The sequence below is a fragment of the Macrotis lagotis genome, chromosome 6, assembly GCF_037893015.1.
Source record: "Macrotis lagotis isolate mMagLag1 chromosome 6, bilby.v1.9.chrom.fasta, whole genome shotgun sequence".
NCBI lineage: Eukaryota > Metazoa > Chordata > Mammalia > Peramelemorphia > Peramelidae > Macrotis > Macrotis lagotis.
Window position 1 is genome coordinate 167412331 of NC_133663.1, and position 19534 is coordinate 167431864.

At 34.0% G+C, this 19534-nt stretch overlaps 1 protein-coding gene across 1 annotated transcript in view; it reads left to right on the forward strand.

Moving 5' to 3' along the window:
- Positions 1-19534, forward strand: part of ITGBL1 (integrin subunit beta like 1) — a 422854-nt gene that overhangs the window by 123494 nt on the left and 279826 nt on the right. Inside the window, exons 3-6 of the mRNA XM_074191980.1 lie at positions 6417-6563; positions 8664-8786; positions 12104-12244; positions 18133-18273. Of these exons, the coding sequence (XP_074048081.1) occupies positions 6417-6563; positions 8664-8786; positions 12104-12244; positions 18133-18273 (552 nt within the window). The remainder of the gene's footprint in view (positions 1-6416; positions 6564-8663; positions 8787-12103; positions 12245-18132; positions 18274-19534) is intronic.

A 19534-nucleotide genomic window follows, 5' to 3' on the forward strand; every position in this document is an offset into this window, starting at 1 on the left:
GCAGAGATCAAATCATTAGCTCCCTTGGGAAGCAAGTGGTGAGAGAGGTTGGCTAAACTAACCCTTGTGTTCTTAAAAATCTTAATAAGACATTTCTATTTTACCCTCCACAGGGGCTTATCTACATTTGCCAGTGAATTCTACCAAATATCACTGGCCACCGCTGAAGCAGTAAAAATAGCAGTTAAATCCCTCCCTTCCCAGGCCCACTCCCATCTCAATAAATTGGTTTGGGATGTTTTGCTTTGCACAAATTCAATTTTTTCCTTGATTCATTTGGCTCAGCTTTGAAGGTCAGCAGACTTATTTTCAAATATAGGGGATTGTTCATTTTGAGATACACATTTTCAAACCTGTGGAAATTAAGTTAGCAGCAAAGGAAAACTCATGCTAAAGTTTGACTTTATTAATAATGGGATGGTCTGGGCAGCCACTAGCAACTGAGTTATGCTTGGCTACCTCAAATGAGTTAGTAACATCACCTTTTACATGGATGAATATGAGTGTCTGAAGTGAGGTAGGCAGTAAGGATTGATTATTTAAGAATTTGTCAAGTGCTTTGAAAAAAATCAAGTGCCTTCTAAACTGTTTTTAATATTGTTTTGATAAACAAATTCTGAATCAGTTGATTTCACCCATATTTTGTATAAGTAGAACTTTTTGCCTTGATCTCCCACCAGAATACCTTTCCTTTTTTTTTTTTTTTTTTTTTTAGTTTTTGCAAGACAAATGGGGTTAAGTGGCTTGCCCAAGGCCACACCACTATGTAATTATTAAGTGTCTGAGGTCAGATGTGAACTCAGGTACTCTGGACTCCAGGGCAAGTGCTTTATCCACTGTGCCAGCTAGCCACCCCTCTACCTTTACTTTCAATCAGGTTTTAACTACTATTTCATGTGGAAATACATATAAGGATCTGCAATATGTGGTTTCATTAGTATGGGGAACTCTTTCCCCTGGAAATTTTTCCCATATGATTTAGTTGATGAGTTCTGGGAAATTGACAGAGGCACCTAAAAGTTAAGTTATTCTTTGGCTAATGTCAACCAGCTGGTTAGTGTCAAGGGTGGATTTGAAATTATAGCTTTCTAACCATGACCCTTTATCCTCTACATTACATCCTGTCTAATACAACATGATAATATAAAAGGGGAAGCTAACCACATAAAGTCTAGGTCAGATAGACATTTTATATCATTGGTGTCTCTAGACTGACAATGAAGTTAATATTGAGGGAACCCATCATCATATTTACCTTGGTATTATGTCTCTTCCTCTTCTTTCCTCTTGTTTTTACTCTCCATCAAACTTTTATTTATTTTTCTGACCTCTCCCATTTCCTACATTTATATTGATGAAAACTGAGGCATTGCTCAGTAAAATCTAAAGAGGTTCCTGATCTCTAGTGTATATGGACAGACTGTAAGGAGAGGGGAGAAATTATATCAAATTGAAATGAAGACTCGGTAAACTTCCATGTTTTTAATGTTCTGAGACCCCCAAATCTCTCATAGAATCATATGATTGTGGATTAGAATTAGATAAGACCTGATAGACCATCTTTGGAGCTCAACGCCCTTATTTTACCTTTGAAGAAACTGAGGCACAAAAAGATTAAGTAACATAGCCCAGGGTTATACACTTAGTGAGTGCCTGGGATAAGATGTAATCTTCTCTTTCCTTTCCATTATTTCATCTTATTTTTCAGGGTACAAGGTATTTTTGTTTCTCTTCTTAGGTACTTATATTTAAAAGTGGCAAAACAAACACAAAAACCAAAAGTCAAAATATGTTTCATTACTTTTAATTTGAAGTGGCTCTCAAAGATTCAGAGTTTTAAACCACTTCTAGATTTCAAGCTCCTTGACTAGTCAATTAGTTAACAAGTATTTATTAAACACTTACTTTGTAAGACCTTATAAAAAATTGTAGGGCTTAAAGAAAGATAACAATGGTTCTGCCCTCAAGTAGCTTAAACTCTAATGGGGAAAATAATATGTTAAAAGTTAGACACGTAAAAGATGCAAACTATATTTGATATTCAAGGCCCTTCATAAACTTGATGGTTTTTACCATTTTATTCTTATACTTTAATTCCCCAGGCTTACCACATACACTGTGATGCAAGGGATACTAGTTTCCTTGCTATTCCTTGAACAAAACATTCCCTCTCCAAACTCTTTGTGTAAGTCTCCTGCTTACTTTCAAATTGCAGTTAAAGTCCCATCTTCTATAGGAAACCTTTCCCAATCTCACTTAATTCTAGTGTCTAGCCCCTGTTGATTGCCTCCAATTTGTTCAGTAAATAACTTGTTTTTTCAGAGTTGTTTGCATGCTCTCTTTCCATGTGAACAGTGCGTACTGCTAGGATAGAGATTTCCTTTTGCCTTTCTTTATATTGCTAATATTTAGCACATGTCTGATTCATACTAGGCTTTTGATAAATGCCAATTGAATGATTTGAGTTGGGGGAAGATAACTTGAATAGGTAAAAGCCCCTAACAACTAAGGAGATCAGGACCAGCTTCCAGCACAAAGGGGATTTGAACTAAATCTTGAAGTAAGATGTAGAAATTAAGAGGAGTTGAGGGGACAGAATAATTAAGATGAGGAAGAGTAAGGGCAAAGGCAAGAACATGAGAGATGGAAGCTACTAGTAGACTAGTGTTACTGGAGTATAAAGTGTGTGGAGGTTAGTAAAGTGAAATAGGATCAGAAAGTTAAAAAGGATGAAGAGCTTTAAATAACCATCAGAAGTAATTATTTTTGCTCTTGGAAGTAATCGGGAGCCATTGACACTGAGTAGGGGTTGACATAATCAAACTTCTGCTATAAAAAAATCAAACACTTTGTAGAATGGAAGAACCCTTAAAGCAGGGAGAGCTTTGAGGAAAAAAATACTAATGAGGAGGCTATTATAATAGTATAGGTTAAATTTTTTTAAAATATATCAAAACAAAATAGAAAACCAAAAATGTGAGACAAAGCAAATATGTGTTATATGTGTACATTGTGTGTGTGTAATATAAATTTTAAAAAATCTCATATAACCTTCCCCCACCTTCAAATATCTTAATTATAAGGGGAAAATCCCAACTGTAAAACAAAAATCACATTTGAAATTGACCAAGACCCAAAATGCTTATCCTCAGAGTTGAGGAGCCCATAATCCTTTACTCACAAAGTTTGAAACTCTCCTAGATTGTGATGACTAAAGTAACCTTTTTTCACCTCTGATTGCTCCTGGTTATTATATCAAAGAAATATTGTATTTAAATGTCCTGAAAGTATTAACACAGCATCTAAGTCTCTAATTTACAACCAAGAGGAGTTTAGGCACTCTAAGAATTTGGCTTAACATTTTAATAAATAGATTGGATGGTTGAGTAGAGAGAGCACTTATGTTTGTTGATGATACCAAGTTGGCTGGCATTGCTTGCACTCTGGAGGGCAGGACTAGAATTGAAAATGATATCAACAACTTGGAGGAGTAGTCTGCCTCGAATGAGATGAATTTCAATAAGGACATATGCAATGCTTTCTATTTAGGACAAGATAATTAATTCCACAAATGCTGTACGATTAGGAACTGGCTACATGGAATATGGCATATGGAAGAACATTGCTGAGAGACAGAGTGGAACACATACTCATGCTGTTTCTGTCTATGGTCAGACTAATGGACTGTGACAGATCTGAACCATTTATCTTGGCTGATCAATCTGGATCACTCTATGAGAGGTTTGACTACAGTGCATCCGAGTGCCCAGATTGCCAAACAGGAAATGACTCTGTTGTGCCATGGTCTGTTTATTTTAAATATATAGACAGATATTATTGTGAGATCATGAAAGGGAATTGACTTTGGAGAAAAGAATTAATTTTTATGTTGTATATAGTCAAATCTTTGGATTACTCACTGTTCACAAAGCACTGAGAAGGAAGAAATGCTTTTCTCTTTGAGGCTTGTAAGATATCAGCTGTAGTTCTATGAGTTTAGTTTGAATCAATAAATATTTATTACACTCCAGAATAAAGTGATACTTAACACCTTTTCAACTTACCTGTATTTGCCTCTCCCCTCTGGTTAAAGGGTGGAGTGCTAAATTCCTCCCAAAGTCTTCTTTTATAGAGAACTCAGAACATTCCAGATGAATACATTTTCCATCATTAGCTCTCCTTAACTAAATGGAATCATGGAACATCCTGCCCCCATACCACACAATATCTTACTTTCAGCCTCCTTTATTTTGTGTTGCCCTTCTCTATAAGGTTGTTAGATCTTCAAGGGCAGTAGCTAAACTCTTTTTCTTATTTATGAACCCAGGAACAGGGTCTGTACTTAGTAGGTGCTCAATAAATGTTTTTAAATTGTATCATCTATTTTCAAGGTTCCGTGCTAGGTGTGTGGGAATGTATAGCTATCTTAGAGAGGATTTTCAGAAATTAAATACTTTTTCCTTACCACTATACAAATACTATTCTTCCATTTATCCCCCCAAGACTCACCTAAAGTCCCACTACTTCAAAGAAACCTTCCATGAGTACTCTAGTGGCCCTGTTACCTCTCTTCTCTTTGATCTATTACATAACCTACATTCTCTATAATTCTTATACTAGTTGTGCATAATTTTGCATAGTATTAAACCAGTCGTTCAGGTAAGCACAATGTCTACCCATAACAGACCCTGTCTCTTGTCTGTTTCTCTCAATTCTAGATTAACTCTCTCCATATTTATAATGCTCTCTTCTCATCCATTATAATATAGGGAAATAAGAGCTAGAAATGAGAAAGAAAGAAGGGGAAAGGGAGGAAAGATGGAGAGAAATCCATATCAATATATAATAGAAAAAAGTACTGAACTTGGGTTAGCAGTGTCTATACAAAACATATAATAGGCTCTCTCTGTCTCTGTCTCTATCTTTATCTTTATTTGTCTCTTTCTGAGTCTCTATGTCTCATTGTTTCTGTGTCTGTTTATCACTTTCCCACAACCCCACCATCATGGGAAGGAGTGTTGAATTGGAGTATGACCTTGACCAAATCTCTTGATATTCCTGGATCTCAGTTTTCTAATTTGTAAAAATGAAGAGGTTGGACTAAATGATATCAAATTATTTCCATCTCTCAGTCTTTGATGCTATGATTCCATGAAATATTTATTGATGTTGCTAATGACATCAAAGAGTTTCATGTTTTTGTCTTGACTTCTCAATTTGATTATTAGTTCCTTGAAGACAGAGGCAACTAGGCACTACAGTGGATACAGTACTGGATCTCAGACATAAAAATCCAACCTCAGACATTTAATAATTGTGTGACCATAGACAAGTCATTTAACCTCTTTACCTCAGTTTCCTCAAATGTAAAGTGGGGATATTATTAGCATCTACCTCCCAGGGTAATTGAGAAGATAAAAAACAATATTTGTAAGGCACTTAGAACTGTATCTGTTCTATAATTCTTATCCTACTTGGGCATAAATTTGTATTCAACCAATCATTCAAGTTAGCATAGTATTTATGCAAAATAGACCCTGTCTGTTAAGAAAAGCTTGTTTCCTTTATTCCTTTTACTTCTCAATCTTCATGGTGCCCAACTTAGTTGATCATAGTTTTTCACAGTACACAGTTTGTACTTGTCTCTTGCCTGTTGATTGATTAATGAGAAACCAAACTTCAGGCAAACAAGGGTTCAAATGATAGCCACAGTTTATAAGAAAGACCATTTATTGGATATTCCCTAGGAAGGGAACTTGAATTTATGATCATTCATTTGAAAAGAATAGAGATTACCTTTAAAGAATCAATGAAGTCTTTAGATTCAGAAAATAAAGGATTTTTTTTTAAAAAAAGCTTTAATGAAGTGGTTCTGTCATCTGAGTTTTTTTAGGTTTATCTGTAATATGTCAGTACTTTATGCTAGGACATACATTGGTGTAGATAATTTTCAAAAGTTTCTGTGGCCAAAATGGAAACAAAAAGGAATTCTTCATTAAGAATAGTATCAGAGTATAAGTTTGTTGTTTTTTTGAATATTGAGAATTAAAGTTAGTTATGATTTATATTTAACAGACAATATGTGACATTGAATTGAGCTGTGTTACTTAAATGTTATAGAATGAATAAACATTTCAGTCCTCAGTGACAAATCTGCAAAGATTATTGGTTTATTGTTTTTTTTCACATATCCTAAAGTTTTTCATAAACTTACTTTGGCCTACTGAGAGTAATTTATTTAAAATGAACTATATGAAAAAAAAATTTTGTCTAATATTGGTAGAAAGCAAGAGGAAGAATAAATTGGAAAACCCACAAGAACTCTTTCTATTTGATACTCATGCACCATTTAGAGTATTTATTCTCCATGATTTAAGTTATTATGTTAATTGACTACTACTTTGTTGACTTCCTAGGCCATGGGAAGTGTGACTGCGGCAAGTGTAAATGTGATGAAGGATGGTATGGTGAAGCTTGCCAATATCCAACTAATTGCAACCTTACAAAGAAAAAAAGTAATCAGATGTGTAAGAATTCTCAAGATACCATCTGTTCTAATGCAGGTAAGAATTTTATTTTTCTCTATGAATATAATCTTTTTCCCTGTTAACTTGAAGACTGTGCTAATTATGTTTTGAGTAAAATGTTCAGCTTTGGGCTCTTTAATGGAAGTGTGTAGCTGTGGAGAAATGCTGAAGTACTGAGTAAAAAATGTATTTTCCTGAAATGAAATTCAGATAAATCAATAGGAAAAAAAATGTCATCTTGCTGAAGCTCACAAGATTGACATATACTCCAGCTGTTCCAAATGCCTTCTTCATGCAGGATATTCACTGGAAACAAAACCTCGGCAACATTTTATGTAAATTGCCAAAGAGGAGTTTCAATGCTGGATTAAATCTTTGAGGAATGATTTAAGTAAACTAACAATTATTTTCTGTGTTATAGCTGAAGAATTCCTAAGATTAGCATCAATTGGATCTATAGCCATTTCAGACTGATGCTTGTTTTACCTGATCTAGTCGTAAAACTCAAGGAAAGCACATAATAACTACAGGAACAGAGAGGGATATAGTGTTTTGTTTTGACAAAATTGCATCATAATGTTTAGAAGGCACTTGAAAACATTTCTCAGAGATTGATGAAAAAGCTGCTAAGACTCATTACAAAAACTGGGTGACAGGAAACACTTGCAGTTCCTGCTGACTTGAATGGTCTTTAACAGGATAAACAAAATCATTCACTCTTTATGTCCCTGTGCTGGTCATATCATCTGCCAGAATCACATACTGGTCCCACAGAGAACACAAGTCAGAGCCTTTCAGACTCAGGGTTGGGCCCTAGCCACAGGTTCTTTGATCCCTACAAATTACTTCGTTTGGATTAAGATATGAAAAAGTGCATGGGAGATAAATTTCTAATTGTAACTAATAGTCCTAGGGTCATGCCTAGAGTGAGTTACCATTGGCTCAAGAAAGGGATTACATTGGTCCTGGGTCACTTTGTAATATCACTAATATTGGCAAATATTTATCTTCAGCATTAATTTTAGGGTCCAGTTTCTGAATGCTGGCTGAACGTTTCCTCATGTATATCTCTACTGGAATCTCAAATGATACTTTATAATTTTCCTTTTAAAAATGCTTTATTTTCATCTCCATACCAGCACCAACATTCTTTCAATCAACTCAATAATTTCAAATTATAGAATTGTTACATAAATGAAAAAAGACCTGAAACAGCAGAAAGAAGACTGACCAGGGTACAAATCTCACCATGCTATTTAATACCTATGTGGCATCACTATGTATCTCAGTATATTTATCTGGAGAATTATATACAAGGTCCTGTATGTTCTAAAAACCTACAGTGAATGAATGAATGACAAAACATTTAAGGTGCTTCCTATTTTCTTATTCATCTTTTTTTTTAACCATGTTCAACTCTTCATGATGATTTAGGAAATTTTTTTGACAAAGATACCACAGTGGTTTTCCATTTCCTTTTCCAGCTCATTTTACAGTTGAAGAAACTGAGGCAAACAAGGTTAAGTGACTTGCCTAAGCTCACACACATAGACACAGCTAGGAAGTGTGTCTGTGGCCAGATTTGAATTCATGAAGATTAGTTTTCCTGACTCCAGCCTGGTGCTCAATTCATGGCATTACCTAACTGCCATTCCCTAAACATTCTTGCCCTATTTTACTTTCATGTTTTTGCACATCACTTTGGGAATTCTCTTCACCACTTTCCTTATGCACTCTTTCATGCAGTCCTAACAATTTTTCCTCCAGTCTTTATGTCTATCCAAATTAGATATGAGATCTCCTTCTACTTTACTGATTTATTTGTTATTTATCATATTATCACATGATTCTTATCTGCTAAACTTATATTTAGTCATACCAATATTTTTCTTGGTTTTGTAATATAATAATATGTATTCATCATGAAATTCAGCCTATCGTCTATCATCTAACAATTTTAGTATTTATTTCCTGGATAAATAGTTAGATGGATAAATGGGCAGACATGAAAGTGTGGAGTTGGGATATTGTTGTAATTGGTTTGGAATTTTGTATCTTCTTGAGAGCAGGAAAATGTAAAATGACAACTCAAAATAGACAAATAGTATGCACATATCTTTTCTTTAATATTTTTAGGTACATGTCACTGTGGCAGGTGTAAGTGTGATAATTCAGAAGGAAATGGATTAGTTTATGGAAAATTTTGTGAGTGTGATGATCGAGAATGCATAGATGATGAAACAGAAGAAATGTGTGGAGGTATGTACATACATATAAAAATGCATATAGAACTACTTAAGTGTTTTAATTTTCATGTATTGTATACTTCTCAGAATCTGTTTTAAGGTTCATTTTATTTTTCAAGCTTATGAGATATAAATTATTAATTATGTATTACTTATATTTATATATGAACAACATTTCAGAGCAATAAGCTAGTGCACTTCAGTATAGGTGAATGGTGCTTAAAAGAGATGCAAAATTACAATTAGCATAAAGATAGACAAGACAACCTAGATGGGTGGTTCATCAAAACAACTATTACACAAAATAAATTTTTCTTTGGTTTCACTTTTTTGAATCTCCTTGTCTCCTTTGCTACACTGGATTCCCCCCTTTTCTTCTGTTTTGTTCTTTCCTAAACTAAACAGGGTTAATTAACAATACTTCTTAGCTCTAAAGGCATCACTCAAGAGAAATATGTGTATTTAATTTGGACTTAGCAAAATATTTCCAGTAATATATACTATATGAACAATTCTGTGCAATACTCATGATTATCTTATTTTCAGTGATTTATTTGATTTTTTTCTTGGGTCATTAGTGATCAAAATCAATCATAACCTCAGTGATTTGGCATATTGTTTTATACTCCAACACTTCTTGTGGCTCCAGAATATGTTCATCCTTGATCAGCACTAAGTTAAGTGGAGAACTAAGGCAGGTGCCTAGGTAAAACATATGGAAATTCCTTCACCACTTGGGTGTATTGACCAATTTTTTTCCTTTCACTTCAATAATTGTTTACTTCTTGGGTTAGTATTTGAACATGATGAGTATGTCTGTGTGTGTGTGTGTGTGTGTGTGTGTGTGTGTGTGTGTGTGTGTGTGTGTGTGTGTGTGTGTGTGTGTGTGTGTGAGAGAGAGAGAGAGAGAGAGAGAGAGAGAGACAGAGACAGAGACAGAGAGACAGAGGGAGACAGAGAGAGACAGAGACAGAGAGAAATTCTGTTTTTGAGTAGTCCAGGACTCTAATTACTGTATGAAGGATAATATTGACAACTCAATGACAACTCAAAATGGCAGAGGAATAAGAGGAAATGATAACACATTAGAGTAAGTAACACCAGCATTAGTAGTACATGTCCTTGTTTCTACAGCTCTTTTCACGTTTAATTCCTGTGGTGAACCAGATGCTCTTTCTGTACATCTGTTTCCTCCTTTCTCCTTGGTCTTTTTGCTTTTCTCCCTCCCCCCTAGGAAAAGTCCTTCTGTTCAATTTTCAAGCTAGTGACCTAAGCTGTCTATAACCCAGGCATTTCTGTTCAAGGATCTAGTCTAAATCCCTTGAACAGTTCAACAAATTCACCCACACAAATTATACATTTTCAGCCTGATTGTTTCATTATACTTCATGAAGACAAAGGGGAGAAGGGGAATAAAAATGTCTGGGGACCAATAGCAGTCATACTCGAGTATATTTTGTCTCACTGATAACCAATGGAATGTAGTTGTGCATTTTTACATGTAAATATATAATTTCCTTTTGGTTTGTGTCATCAGTAATATTTAGCATTTGACTCATGCATTCTATTATCATAAATTATAATATAAGCAATGTATAATTATATTTTATTATAAATTTCATTACTGTCATTTGTATACATATATGTTTGTAATTTTTTCAGGTTCATGCTTTGATTATGTATATTGTTCTTGTTGGTAGCCTTCATCTTGGCTCTTGTAGTTAAATAATAAAGGCTTTTCACCTGATGAAATGTTTCCACTGGATAAGCTGTTTTGTTATATATGTTCAAAAAAGGATTGTAGCCAACACATGATTAGTGCTCATTTAGACCGACAAAATGGTGTGTTTGCTGGGCCTTTCCCTCCCATTGGCAGACATGCTGTCTGATTAATAGGAGTCTTGCCGACAGGGATGTCCTGGACACCAACCCTGTACTATCTCCCACTTCCTACCCAATCTCCACATTCTCCATCTGCTCTTCCACCACCTGTTCAAGCTGTTATAGTATAGAATTTAAAATGGTCTTACAAGCATTTTTCTTTTAGATCTGAGTTTTTGTGAGTTTTACAAGGGGATTGACAGAAGGTAAAAGGAAACCACATATAAACAATTTATAGAAAATATAGACTATATGACAAAAAAAAAGAGTTGAAGAAAGGTTGACACACCAAAAATTTTTGCCATCACATTTATAAGAAGAAAAAATTTAATTCAAGCAAACAATTATACTAATATCTTTTAATAAAATCAAAAAGAAACCTAGAGATCTGGCTACTTCAAAATGTAGAAAAAAATCTGGTGGGAAGGGGCAATAATCTTGCTTGTGGGAATTAGAAGCAAAAGAAAATCAAAACAGGAAAGGAAAAATTAGGGAAAAGTTGTTTGAGCAGTTAGGAATTTGGGGAACAGAAGTTGATGTTACTAGGATCATGGACATAGAATTGGAAGGGATTTTGGTAGTTCAAGGAAGTTGTTCAATTCCTTAATTCTACAGATAAGGAAAAATAGGCCTAGAGAGATGAATTTTAGGAAGTTATGCAGATAGTAACTGATAGAGGCAGACTTCAAATTCGAATCATCTGCTTGCCAATTCCATGTCCTTTTTGCTGTATCACAGTATGATGAACTTGGACAACTGAGATGGCCTGGTTTTATAGAAGTTTTTGTCACTAGTTAATTTTCTCTTTAATATAACATATTCAAGTGGGAGCAAGAAATGACGTGGGTTGAAATGAGCACTCAAGTTTTACTGAAAACCATTTTTCTACATTATAGAACACTGTCCAGACTGGCTAAGTAAAAATCTCACCAGCTTGGAATGATTTGTTCATTAATTATATACCTAGGAGTAAGTTTATTTGGTTCCAAAATCATTGCTCACAGACACTTTCTTCGAGGATTACTTCAAGAAATGCCATATAAGAAAATGCTTTAAGAATCATTTAATTGGTTATGTTAATTTTAAATCTAAAGCTAGGATAATTTGCAGTCCTTTATTTGATTTTTTGTTACTTTTATTTATTTTTAATACTTCTTTTATTTGAATTCATGAGATGAAAAGGGTTTTTGGCTTGAATCATCACTATATATTATTGCATCCATGGGGGGGGGGGGTGTAGAGGAAGCCATGATATGTTGGCACATATTCCATCATCATTTAATAAATTGCATTAACTAGGAAGCTATGGATATTGTTTTATAATGCTATTTATACACATAGATGTATGTACATACACATATGTTACAAATCACTAGGATATTAATTCTGCTTTTAAAAGTTGTTTTCTTTTTTTTTATCCTCACTGTATAAAATTCATTTTGGGTAAAGGCCATGGAAAGTGTTACTGTGGAAACTGTTACTGTGAGGCTGGTTGGCATGGAGATAAATGTGAATTCCAATGTGACATCACCCCCTGGGAGAGCAAGAGAAGATGTACATCTCCAGATGGCAAAATCTGCAGTAACAGAGGTGTGTCATTCATGTACTCTACTACAGAGATGAAAACAAAGCCAGTAATTACTGATGATTCTTGTCTCTCTCTCCAGCCCCCACCACATTGCCTTTCATGAGAAAGGATGTCTGCTTTTAAGTCATTCATACGTGATCCAAATCAACATACACTCTGTACGTAATTTTCAGAATTTTTTTCCATTTGACAAAAACAACACAAAGATAAGAAACATCCTTTCATTATCTTAGCTTCATTGAATAAACAGTTAACAGAGTCAGTAATGTCTTTGGCCACTGCCCAAGACTGGCACAGTATAATTCAAAGACAATTCATGGAGCTACTTCTGTTTAAATGTTGCTTGATTAACAAAGTCTTCTATAGCAGGAGCATCTTATTATTCTGAGAGCATTTAGAAAATATTCTCATCTTAATTATGGGTAAATTGAAAGCTTCAGCCATATCCAGAATGGATATAGACTGATTTCAGTTCTAGATTTCCATAGTGAAAATGATATCCTGAACATGATATGAATGTACAGAGAGAAACATAACATGTCAAGAAAAGTATTAGGTTTCCTATTATATAGGTGATATTTTAGCAAGTGAAGTTAGAAAGATCTTAGACCAGAAATACTTCTTTATCTATTATTAGAAATGAAAGGCGGGGTGGCTAGGTGGTGCAGTGGATAGAGCACCAGTCCTAGAATCAGGAGTACCTGAGTTTAAATTTGACCTCAGACACTTAATAACTAGCTGTGTGGCCTTGGGCAAGCCACTTAACCCCATTTGCCTTGGCAAAAATACCTAAAAAAAAAAAAGAAAGGCAAATTATACTAGGTGATATTCATCTAGATGCAGATTTCTGCAGAATATTGAATGGAAAATTTGGGACCTTCTTTGCTTATCCCCACTGTCATCTCATTCCTCTGCCTGTTGTGTACCTGGGGAGACCTGACACACTTTATACTTCTTTCCCCTCATTCTTCTATCATGAAATGGTAATTTTTTTATATGAAATTAAGACAACAGAGCAGGAAATATCCACTTATATACAGTAAGAATACATGAATGGATGAATTTAGCATATTGAATATTAAAGAACAGGACAACCCCCCCCCCCCCCATTTATTTAGTATAACATTACTAAGCATTGTACAAAGCAGCTGTGGATATGGATAGAAAAAGTGAGGTAGTTTCTGCTGTCAAGAGCTTCATGTTCTTAATTGGAAGAGACAACACAAAAGAGAGATTGACTACAAGGAGGATAGAAAAGTCCAGTGTATATCTGCAGGGGAGGTGGCAGGTTTCCATGTTCTGGATCTTCTCATGGTGTAGACATAGAAGAACAAATATGACACATTTTTCTCCAGCAAGACATATGAAAATATTACATAATCAAGTCATGAATCTTGGATAAAAGTCACATATACACATTGTTCCATTTAATATTTTTTTAGCAAGGCAAATGGGATTAAGCGACTTGCCCAAGGTCACACAATTATTACATGTCTGAGGTCGGATTTGAACTCAGGTCCTCCTGAATCCAGGGCCGGTGCTCCATCCACTGTGCCACTTAGCCACCCCCTTCATTTAATATTTTGCAGAAATTTTTCTATCTGGATTTCTCCTGTGAAAGAAGTCAGATATTGTTTCTATTACTAAATATATTTTTTTCTGCCTGAGTTTTGTCTTAGACTATATACAACAACATATCAACCCTATATATATATATATATATATATATATATTGATGATTCATAATGCTAGAATAACCATACTACTGAGCCTAATTAACATGATACCTGTCAGTGAGAATGGAGAGAAGGCATTATAATTGATGGAAGAGGGACATGAGTAGCACTATCCTAAAAGCACAGGATTTAAGGTTGCAGGAGAGAGAAAGATTACTTTTTAGAAGAACAAGCAAGTGAAATAATGTCTGTTTCATCTTCTTTTATCTAACTTGGCTAGGTTTTTCCTGGCTTTATTATGTGGCTTGAGACCATATATGAAGTGGATCTCAGAGGCTGAAATACATATGAGAACTTTCCACAAAGCAGTTCCCTAAGATAGGAAACATAATGAATGAGTGGTAGAGTAAGGATTTGGACCCAAGATCACTAATTCCAAAGTAAGTGGGCTTTTGCTGTGTTTCAGTTATCTCATGAGCTTAATCATTCTGTTCACTCTATTTATTGTCACTGTCAACTTTAGGATGCTGATGTATGTGTGAGTTATTCTTAAATAACACACACACACACACACAAACACACACACACACACACCCAGCATAGTTTTTTATAGCTCTGGTCTAGAATTTAAACTATTTTTTTTATTCCTTCATATTTATTTGATATTTATAGAACTAATAAATGAAAGAAGGTAAAGTATTATATGAATATGTGTTATATTTCATACTAGTTGATTCAGTGCAATATTTTAATCTGTAAGTCTTTTGGGACTGACATTTTCATCTATCATATGACTTTGTGCCATCTACAAATGTGATAAAGATACTTTTTCTATTACTTCATTTAAGGGGCGACTAGGTGGTACATTGGATAGAGCACCAGCCCTGGAGTCAGAAGTACCTGAGTTCACATCCCTCCTCAGACACTTAATAATTACCTAGCTGTGTGGCCTTGGGCAAGTCACTTAATCCCATTTGCCTTGCAAAAACCTAAAAAAAAGGGGGGGTTGAAAGTGTTGAGTACATCCCTTTACTTCTCTAGGTCTTAGTTTCTTTAATGGTGATATACAGATCTGAACTAAGTGTAGATCCCTGAAATTTTCCTCTGGAGACCTTTCAATTTGGCATTAAGCAATTAGCGTTTGCTTTAAGGATTAAAAAATCTTTTCTTTCTTTCCTTCCTTCCTTCCTCCCCTCCTCACCCCCATCTATCTATTAATCTATCTAATCTCTCTGTTTGTCTGTCTGTCTTAATTCTACTATCATCTATGTCTCACCATTTTTTTCACAAATTAGAGGAGATACTTTTTTGAGTGCTTTGCTGAAGTACAGGTAAAGTATATTGACAGCATTCCCCTGATCTACCACTTTAGTAACCCTATTTTTAAAAAAAGGAAATCAAGTTAATTTGGAATGACATGTTTTTAGCAAAGTCACGCTAGTTCTTTGTGATTAAATCTTTTTTAGAATTTTGCCTAAAGAGGAATTCAAAGTCAATGCTCCATAGACTCTTTTCTATTTATTTTTTTAATGAAATTTTACTTTTATTTTCAGTTCCAAATTCTCTCCTTCCTCTAACCCCTCCTCACCCATTGAGAAGGCAAGGAATCAATATCCATTATGTAAAACATATTTCCATATGTTCCAAGAAAAATTCCCAGGAAAAATGAAGGAAAAATATACTTCAGGCTGTACTTTTACTCTCTTAACAATTCTCTATCTGGAGGTTTTAAAGAATTTTATATCTTGTGTCCTTTGGAGCTGTGGTGGATCATTATTATTGTTCACAATTAGTAAGCCACATCAATTATCTTTACAATATGGCTGCTAAAGTCATATAATACTACCTAGATTTTTCTGTAGATATTCTCTTTATCATTTCTTAAAAGAATATGGTATTCTATCACATTTATACTCCAGAAACTTTTCGGTCATTCCTCAATTGATGGTCATCCTCTCAGTTTCTAAAATTCTTTGTCATCACAAAATACCACTGTTAATCTTTTCATACATGACACATTTTTCCTTCAATTTCTTGGAGTATAGAACTAGTAATGTATTGCTGGATCAAGGTGTATGATAGTTTTTATAGCCCTTTTTAGCATATTTTCAAACTCCAGAAAAGTTGGAGTAGTTTACAATGCCACCAATGATACATTGAAATGTTGATTATCACACAAACTCTCCAGAATTTGTGATTTTCCTTTTTTGTTATGTTGGACCATCTGATAGGTGTGAGGTGATATTTCAGAGTTGTTTTAATTTGAATTTCTCTAATTATTAGTGATTTAGAGTGTTTTTTATGTGACTATTGATAGCTTTGATTTCCTCCTCTGAAAACTGCTTATTTGATTATCCTTTGATTATTGTTTGGGGAATGGCTCCTGATTTTAGAATTTTGACTCAGTTCTTTAGATTGAGAAATGAGGTCTTCTTTAGAGAAATTTGCTGAAAAAAATTTCCCTAGTTCCATGATTTTATTCTACTTTTTGGCTACAAACATTTTATTTATACAAAATCATTTAAATTTTATACAAAAATATACATTTTTATAATCCTGATCCTCTCTTTCTCTTGTTTGATCATGAACTCTTTCCCATCCATTGATCTGATAGGTATTGTCTAAGCTCACCAAATTTGCTTAAGATATAGATCATGTATATATAAATCATGTACCTATTTTAAGTTTTTTCTTGGTATACGATATGAATTGTTAATCTATGCCAAATTTTTACCAGTTTACTTTCCAATTTCTCATTAGTTTTTGTCTAAAAGTGAGTTTTTGCCTCATAGTTGTGATTCTTGGATTTATCAAACACTAAACCACTCAGTTGATTTGCTTCTGTATTTTGTGTGCCTAATTGCCTCCATTGCTATTATTCTATTTCTTATTTAAATTATCTTGATAATGACCACTTTCTAAAATAGTTTGAGATCTGGGAATGCTAAAATCCTTTCCTTCACATTTAAAAAAAGTTGATTCCCTTAATAGTCTTGACCTTTGTTATTCCAGATTAATTTTGATATTATTTTTTCTAGCTCTATAAAATAATTTTTTTCATGGTTTAATCAGCATGACACAATAATAAATCTGTATAGAGAGTACATTCATTTTATGATATTGACTTGATCTACCCATAAGCAATTAATGTTTCTCCAAATATTTAGATAGCCTTTGTGTAATGAATCCTTTATATTGTGTTCATATAGTTCCTATGTATATTTTAGCATGTAGATTCCAAAGTATTTTATACTATTAATAGTGGTTTAAATTTTTTTTTCCCTTTTTATCTCTTTTGCTGGTTTTGTTGGTAACATGCAGCAATGCCAATTGGTTGATTTTATATTCTGAAATTTTGCTAAGTTAATTGTTTTTAAGGCTTTGAACGGTTCTTTAAGTATGGCATCATATCATTTGATAATTTCATTTCCTCATTGCCTATGTTTATTTCTTCAGTTTCTTTTTCTTGTTTCATTGCTATAGCTAGAATTTCTAGTACAATATTCAATAATATTGTAGGTAATGGACATCCTTAATTCACCCCTGATATGACTGGAAAGTCTTCCAGCTTATTTCCATTACAGATAATATTTGCTCCCTGGTTTCTAGTCTTCTTGTAAAAAGAATGGAATATTTACCTTCTCTAGTCTTGTAGTACTTCTGAGCTGATATTTTTCACATCATGGAGGGAGCACTCTCTTCATGTATGTCTAGCAGTTCTTTAAGTATTTAAGACTTCTTTCAGTATGCAAGGTTTATCTGTGCCAGGTGATTTGTTTTATTCACCCAGACCATTAAGCCTCTACCTTCTTTGATCTTCTCTTGTTCACAATAGAGCCTAAAAAATAAAAAATCTTAACTTTTCTGTTGTTTTTCTTGGCTTTGTTGAGCATATTTCAAACAAACATTCCTGACCAAGTTATACCTTTGTATCCATCCTCTGTTAGCTATCATTACTTCCATGTTTTGTTTTTATATTTTTATTTTTAAAATAGATAATGAGTTCTCTGAGTATCCACATTGATTTCTTCAGATAGCTTTTCTTTTTCCTCCTCATTGGAATTATTGTTCTTTCTGAGATGTCTGACTTTCTCCTTGTAATTCACAGAAACAAAACAACCAATTAGAACAATCAACCATTCCATTTTATTGGTTAAAAATGAGCTGATCTACAGACTAATACATACCATTTTTTTTTGTTATTACCTTCACAGGAACATGTGTGTGTGGTGAATGCTCTTGCCATGATGTGGACCCAACAGGAGACTGGGGAGACATTCATGGGGATACCTGTGAATGTGATGAAAGAAATTGTAGATCAGTCTATGATAGATATTCTGATGACTTCTGTTCAGGTAAGAGACAGTTGTAATAACATGGTTAGAATATGCTCCTAATTTCAAAATAATGTCACCATATTTACCCAGTCAGTGAATTCATTTGGATTCTCACTGGAACTGGGCTAAATGTAGATTTCTCAGCAATGGTAGTCCACTTAGTAGCTTTTGTGAAACTGGATCTATGATATCAAAGTTAGTCTAATTGTTTGCTCTTGGAGAAGTCACCTATGCTTGCTGCATCTTAATTTCCTTCTATGTCCAAAGTCAATTATAGTTCAGAAAATCCATGGTTCAATAGCTTGTTGCAGAGAACCAGTAATGGAAAAGATTCTTTGATCTACTATTTGCATTTATTTATTTTGGTCTGTATTTTTGCTTTCATGTTTATGATGGAAATTTCCTCCACTGATATAAGTGGACACCTGTTTTGCACCTTATATAGAATTTTTTGGGAGTTCTCAGAAATTAACTGATATACTATTATATGTGAGAGGCAGGGTATATATTCACATCTTCCTGATTCCAAGTCAGAAAAACTCTTTACTTATTCCTATTCTGCCTTTTATTTTGTTTACAAAATCTCTTAACTAAAAGTTTTGAAATATGGGAATCATAGACATAATGTCCTATCATGAATCTTGTAACATGGTAGCATATTAAAAACCCTATGTTAATAAAATCATTAGATACTTTTTAGAATTTTCAAAATCTGATTACTTGGAGCTTTGCAAACCTAAGAATTATCTCTTTGCTTAGTCTTATTATAATGGGGAGAGTTTATAAAATAAGAAGTCAATTCATAGAAAATGCTATATTTTTATGGAAGATATATTGATTACTAAAATGGATTTAAGAATTTTTGGCCAGTTCTATTTTTGAACTGAGTCATGCCAAAAAGCCTGTCTGACTAGCTGAGGTGTAGTTAGGAAACTCCATTTGTCCCTTTGAAAGACTACCAGCAGAGTAACAGATAAAAAGACTTACCTTATTTAAATGTAAATATTCAGCTTCAAAGACTTTACAGGTTTGGTATAGGAGACCCTGCTGCTTAAGACTTCCCATCACAGAGGGCTCCTTCCTTTGGAGAATTCACAGTATTATGTGGGGATTTCCTAGTTACTGTATGAACTTCCTTTTGCTAAGTGAATTCCTTTTAAGATTTTTCTTCTTTTCAGTATGTAGCTAAATAGTTGTTGTTTCAATATTTACCTTTTTTTTAATATTCCAGGCTTTTTTTTTTGGTGAGTTTTGTTATTAAAAAAATTGAATACCATGA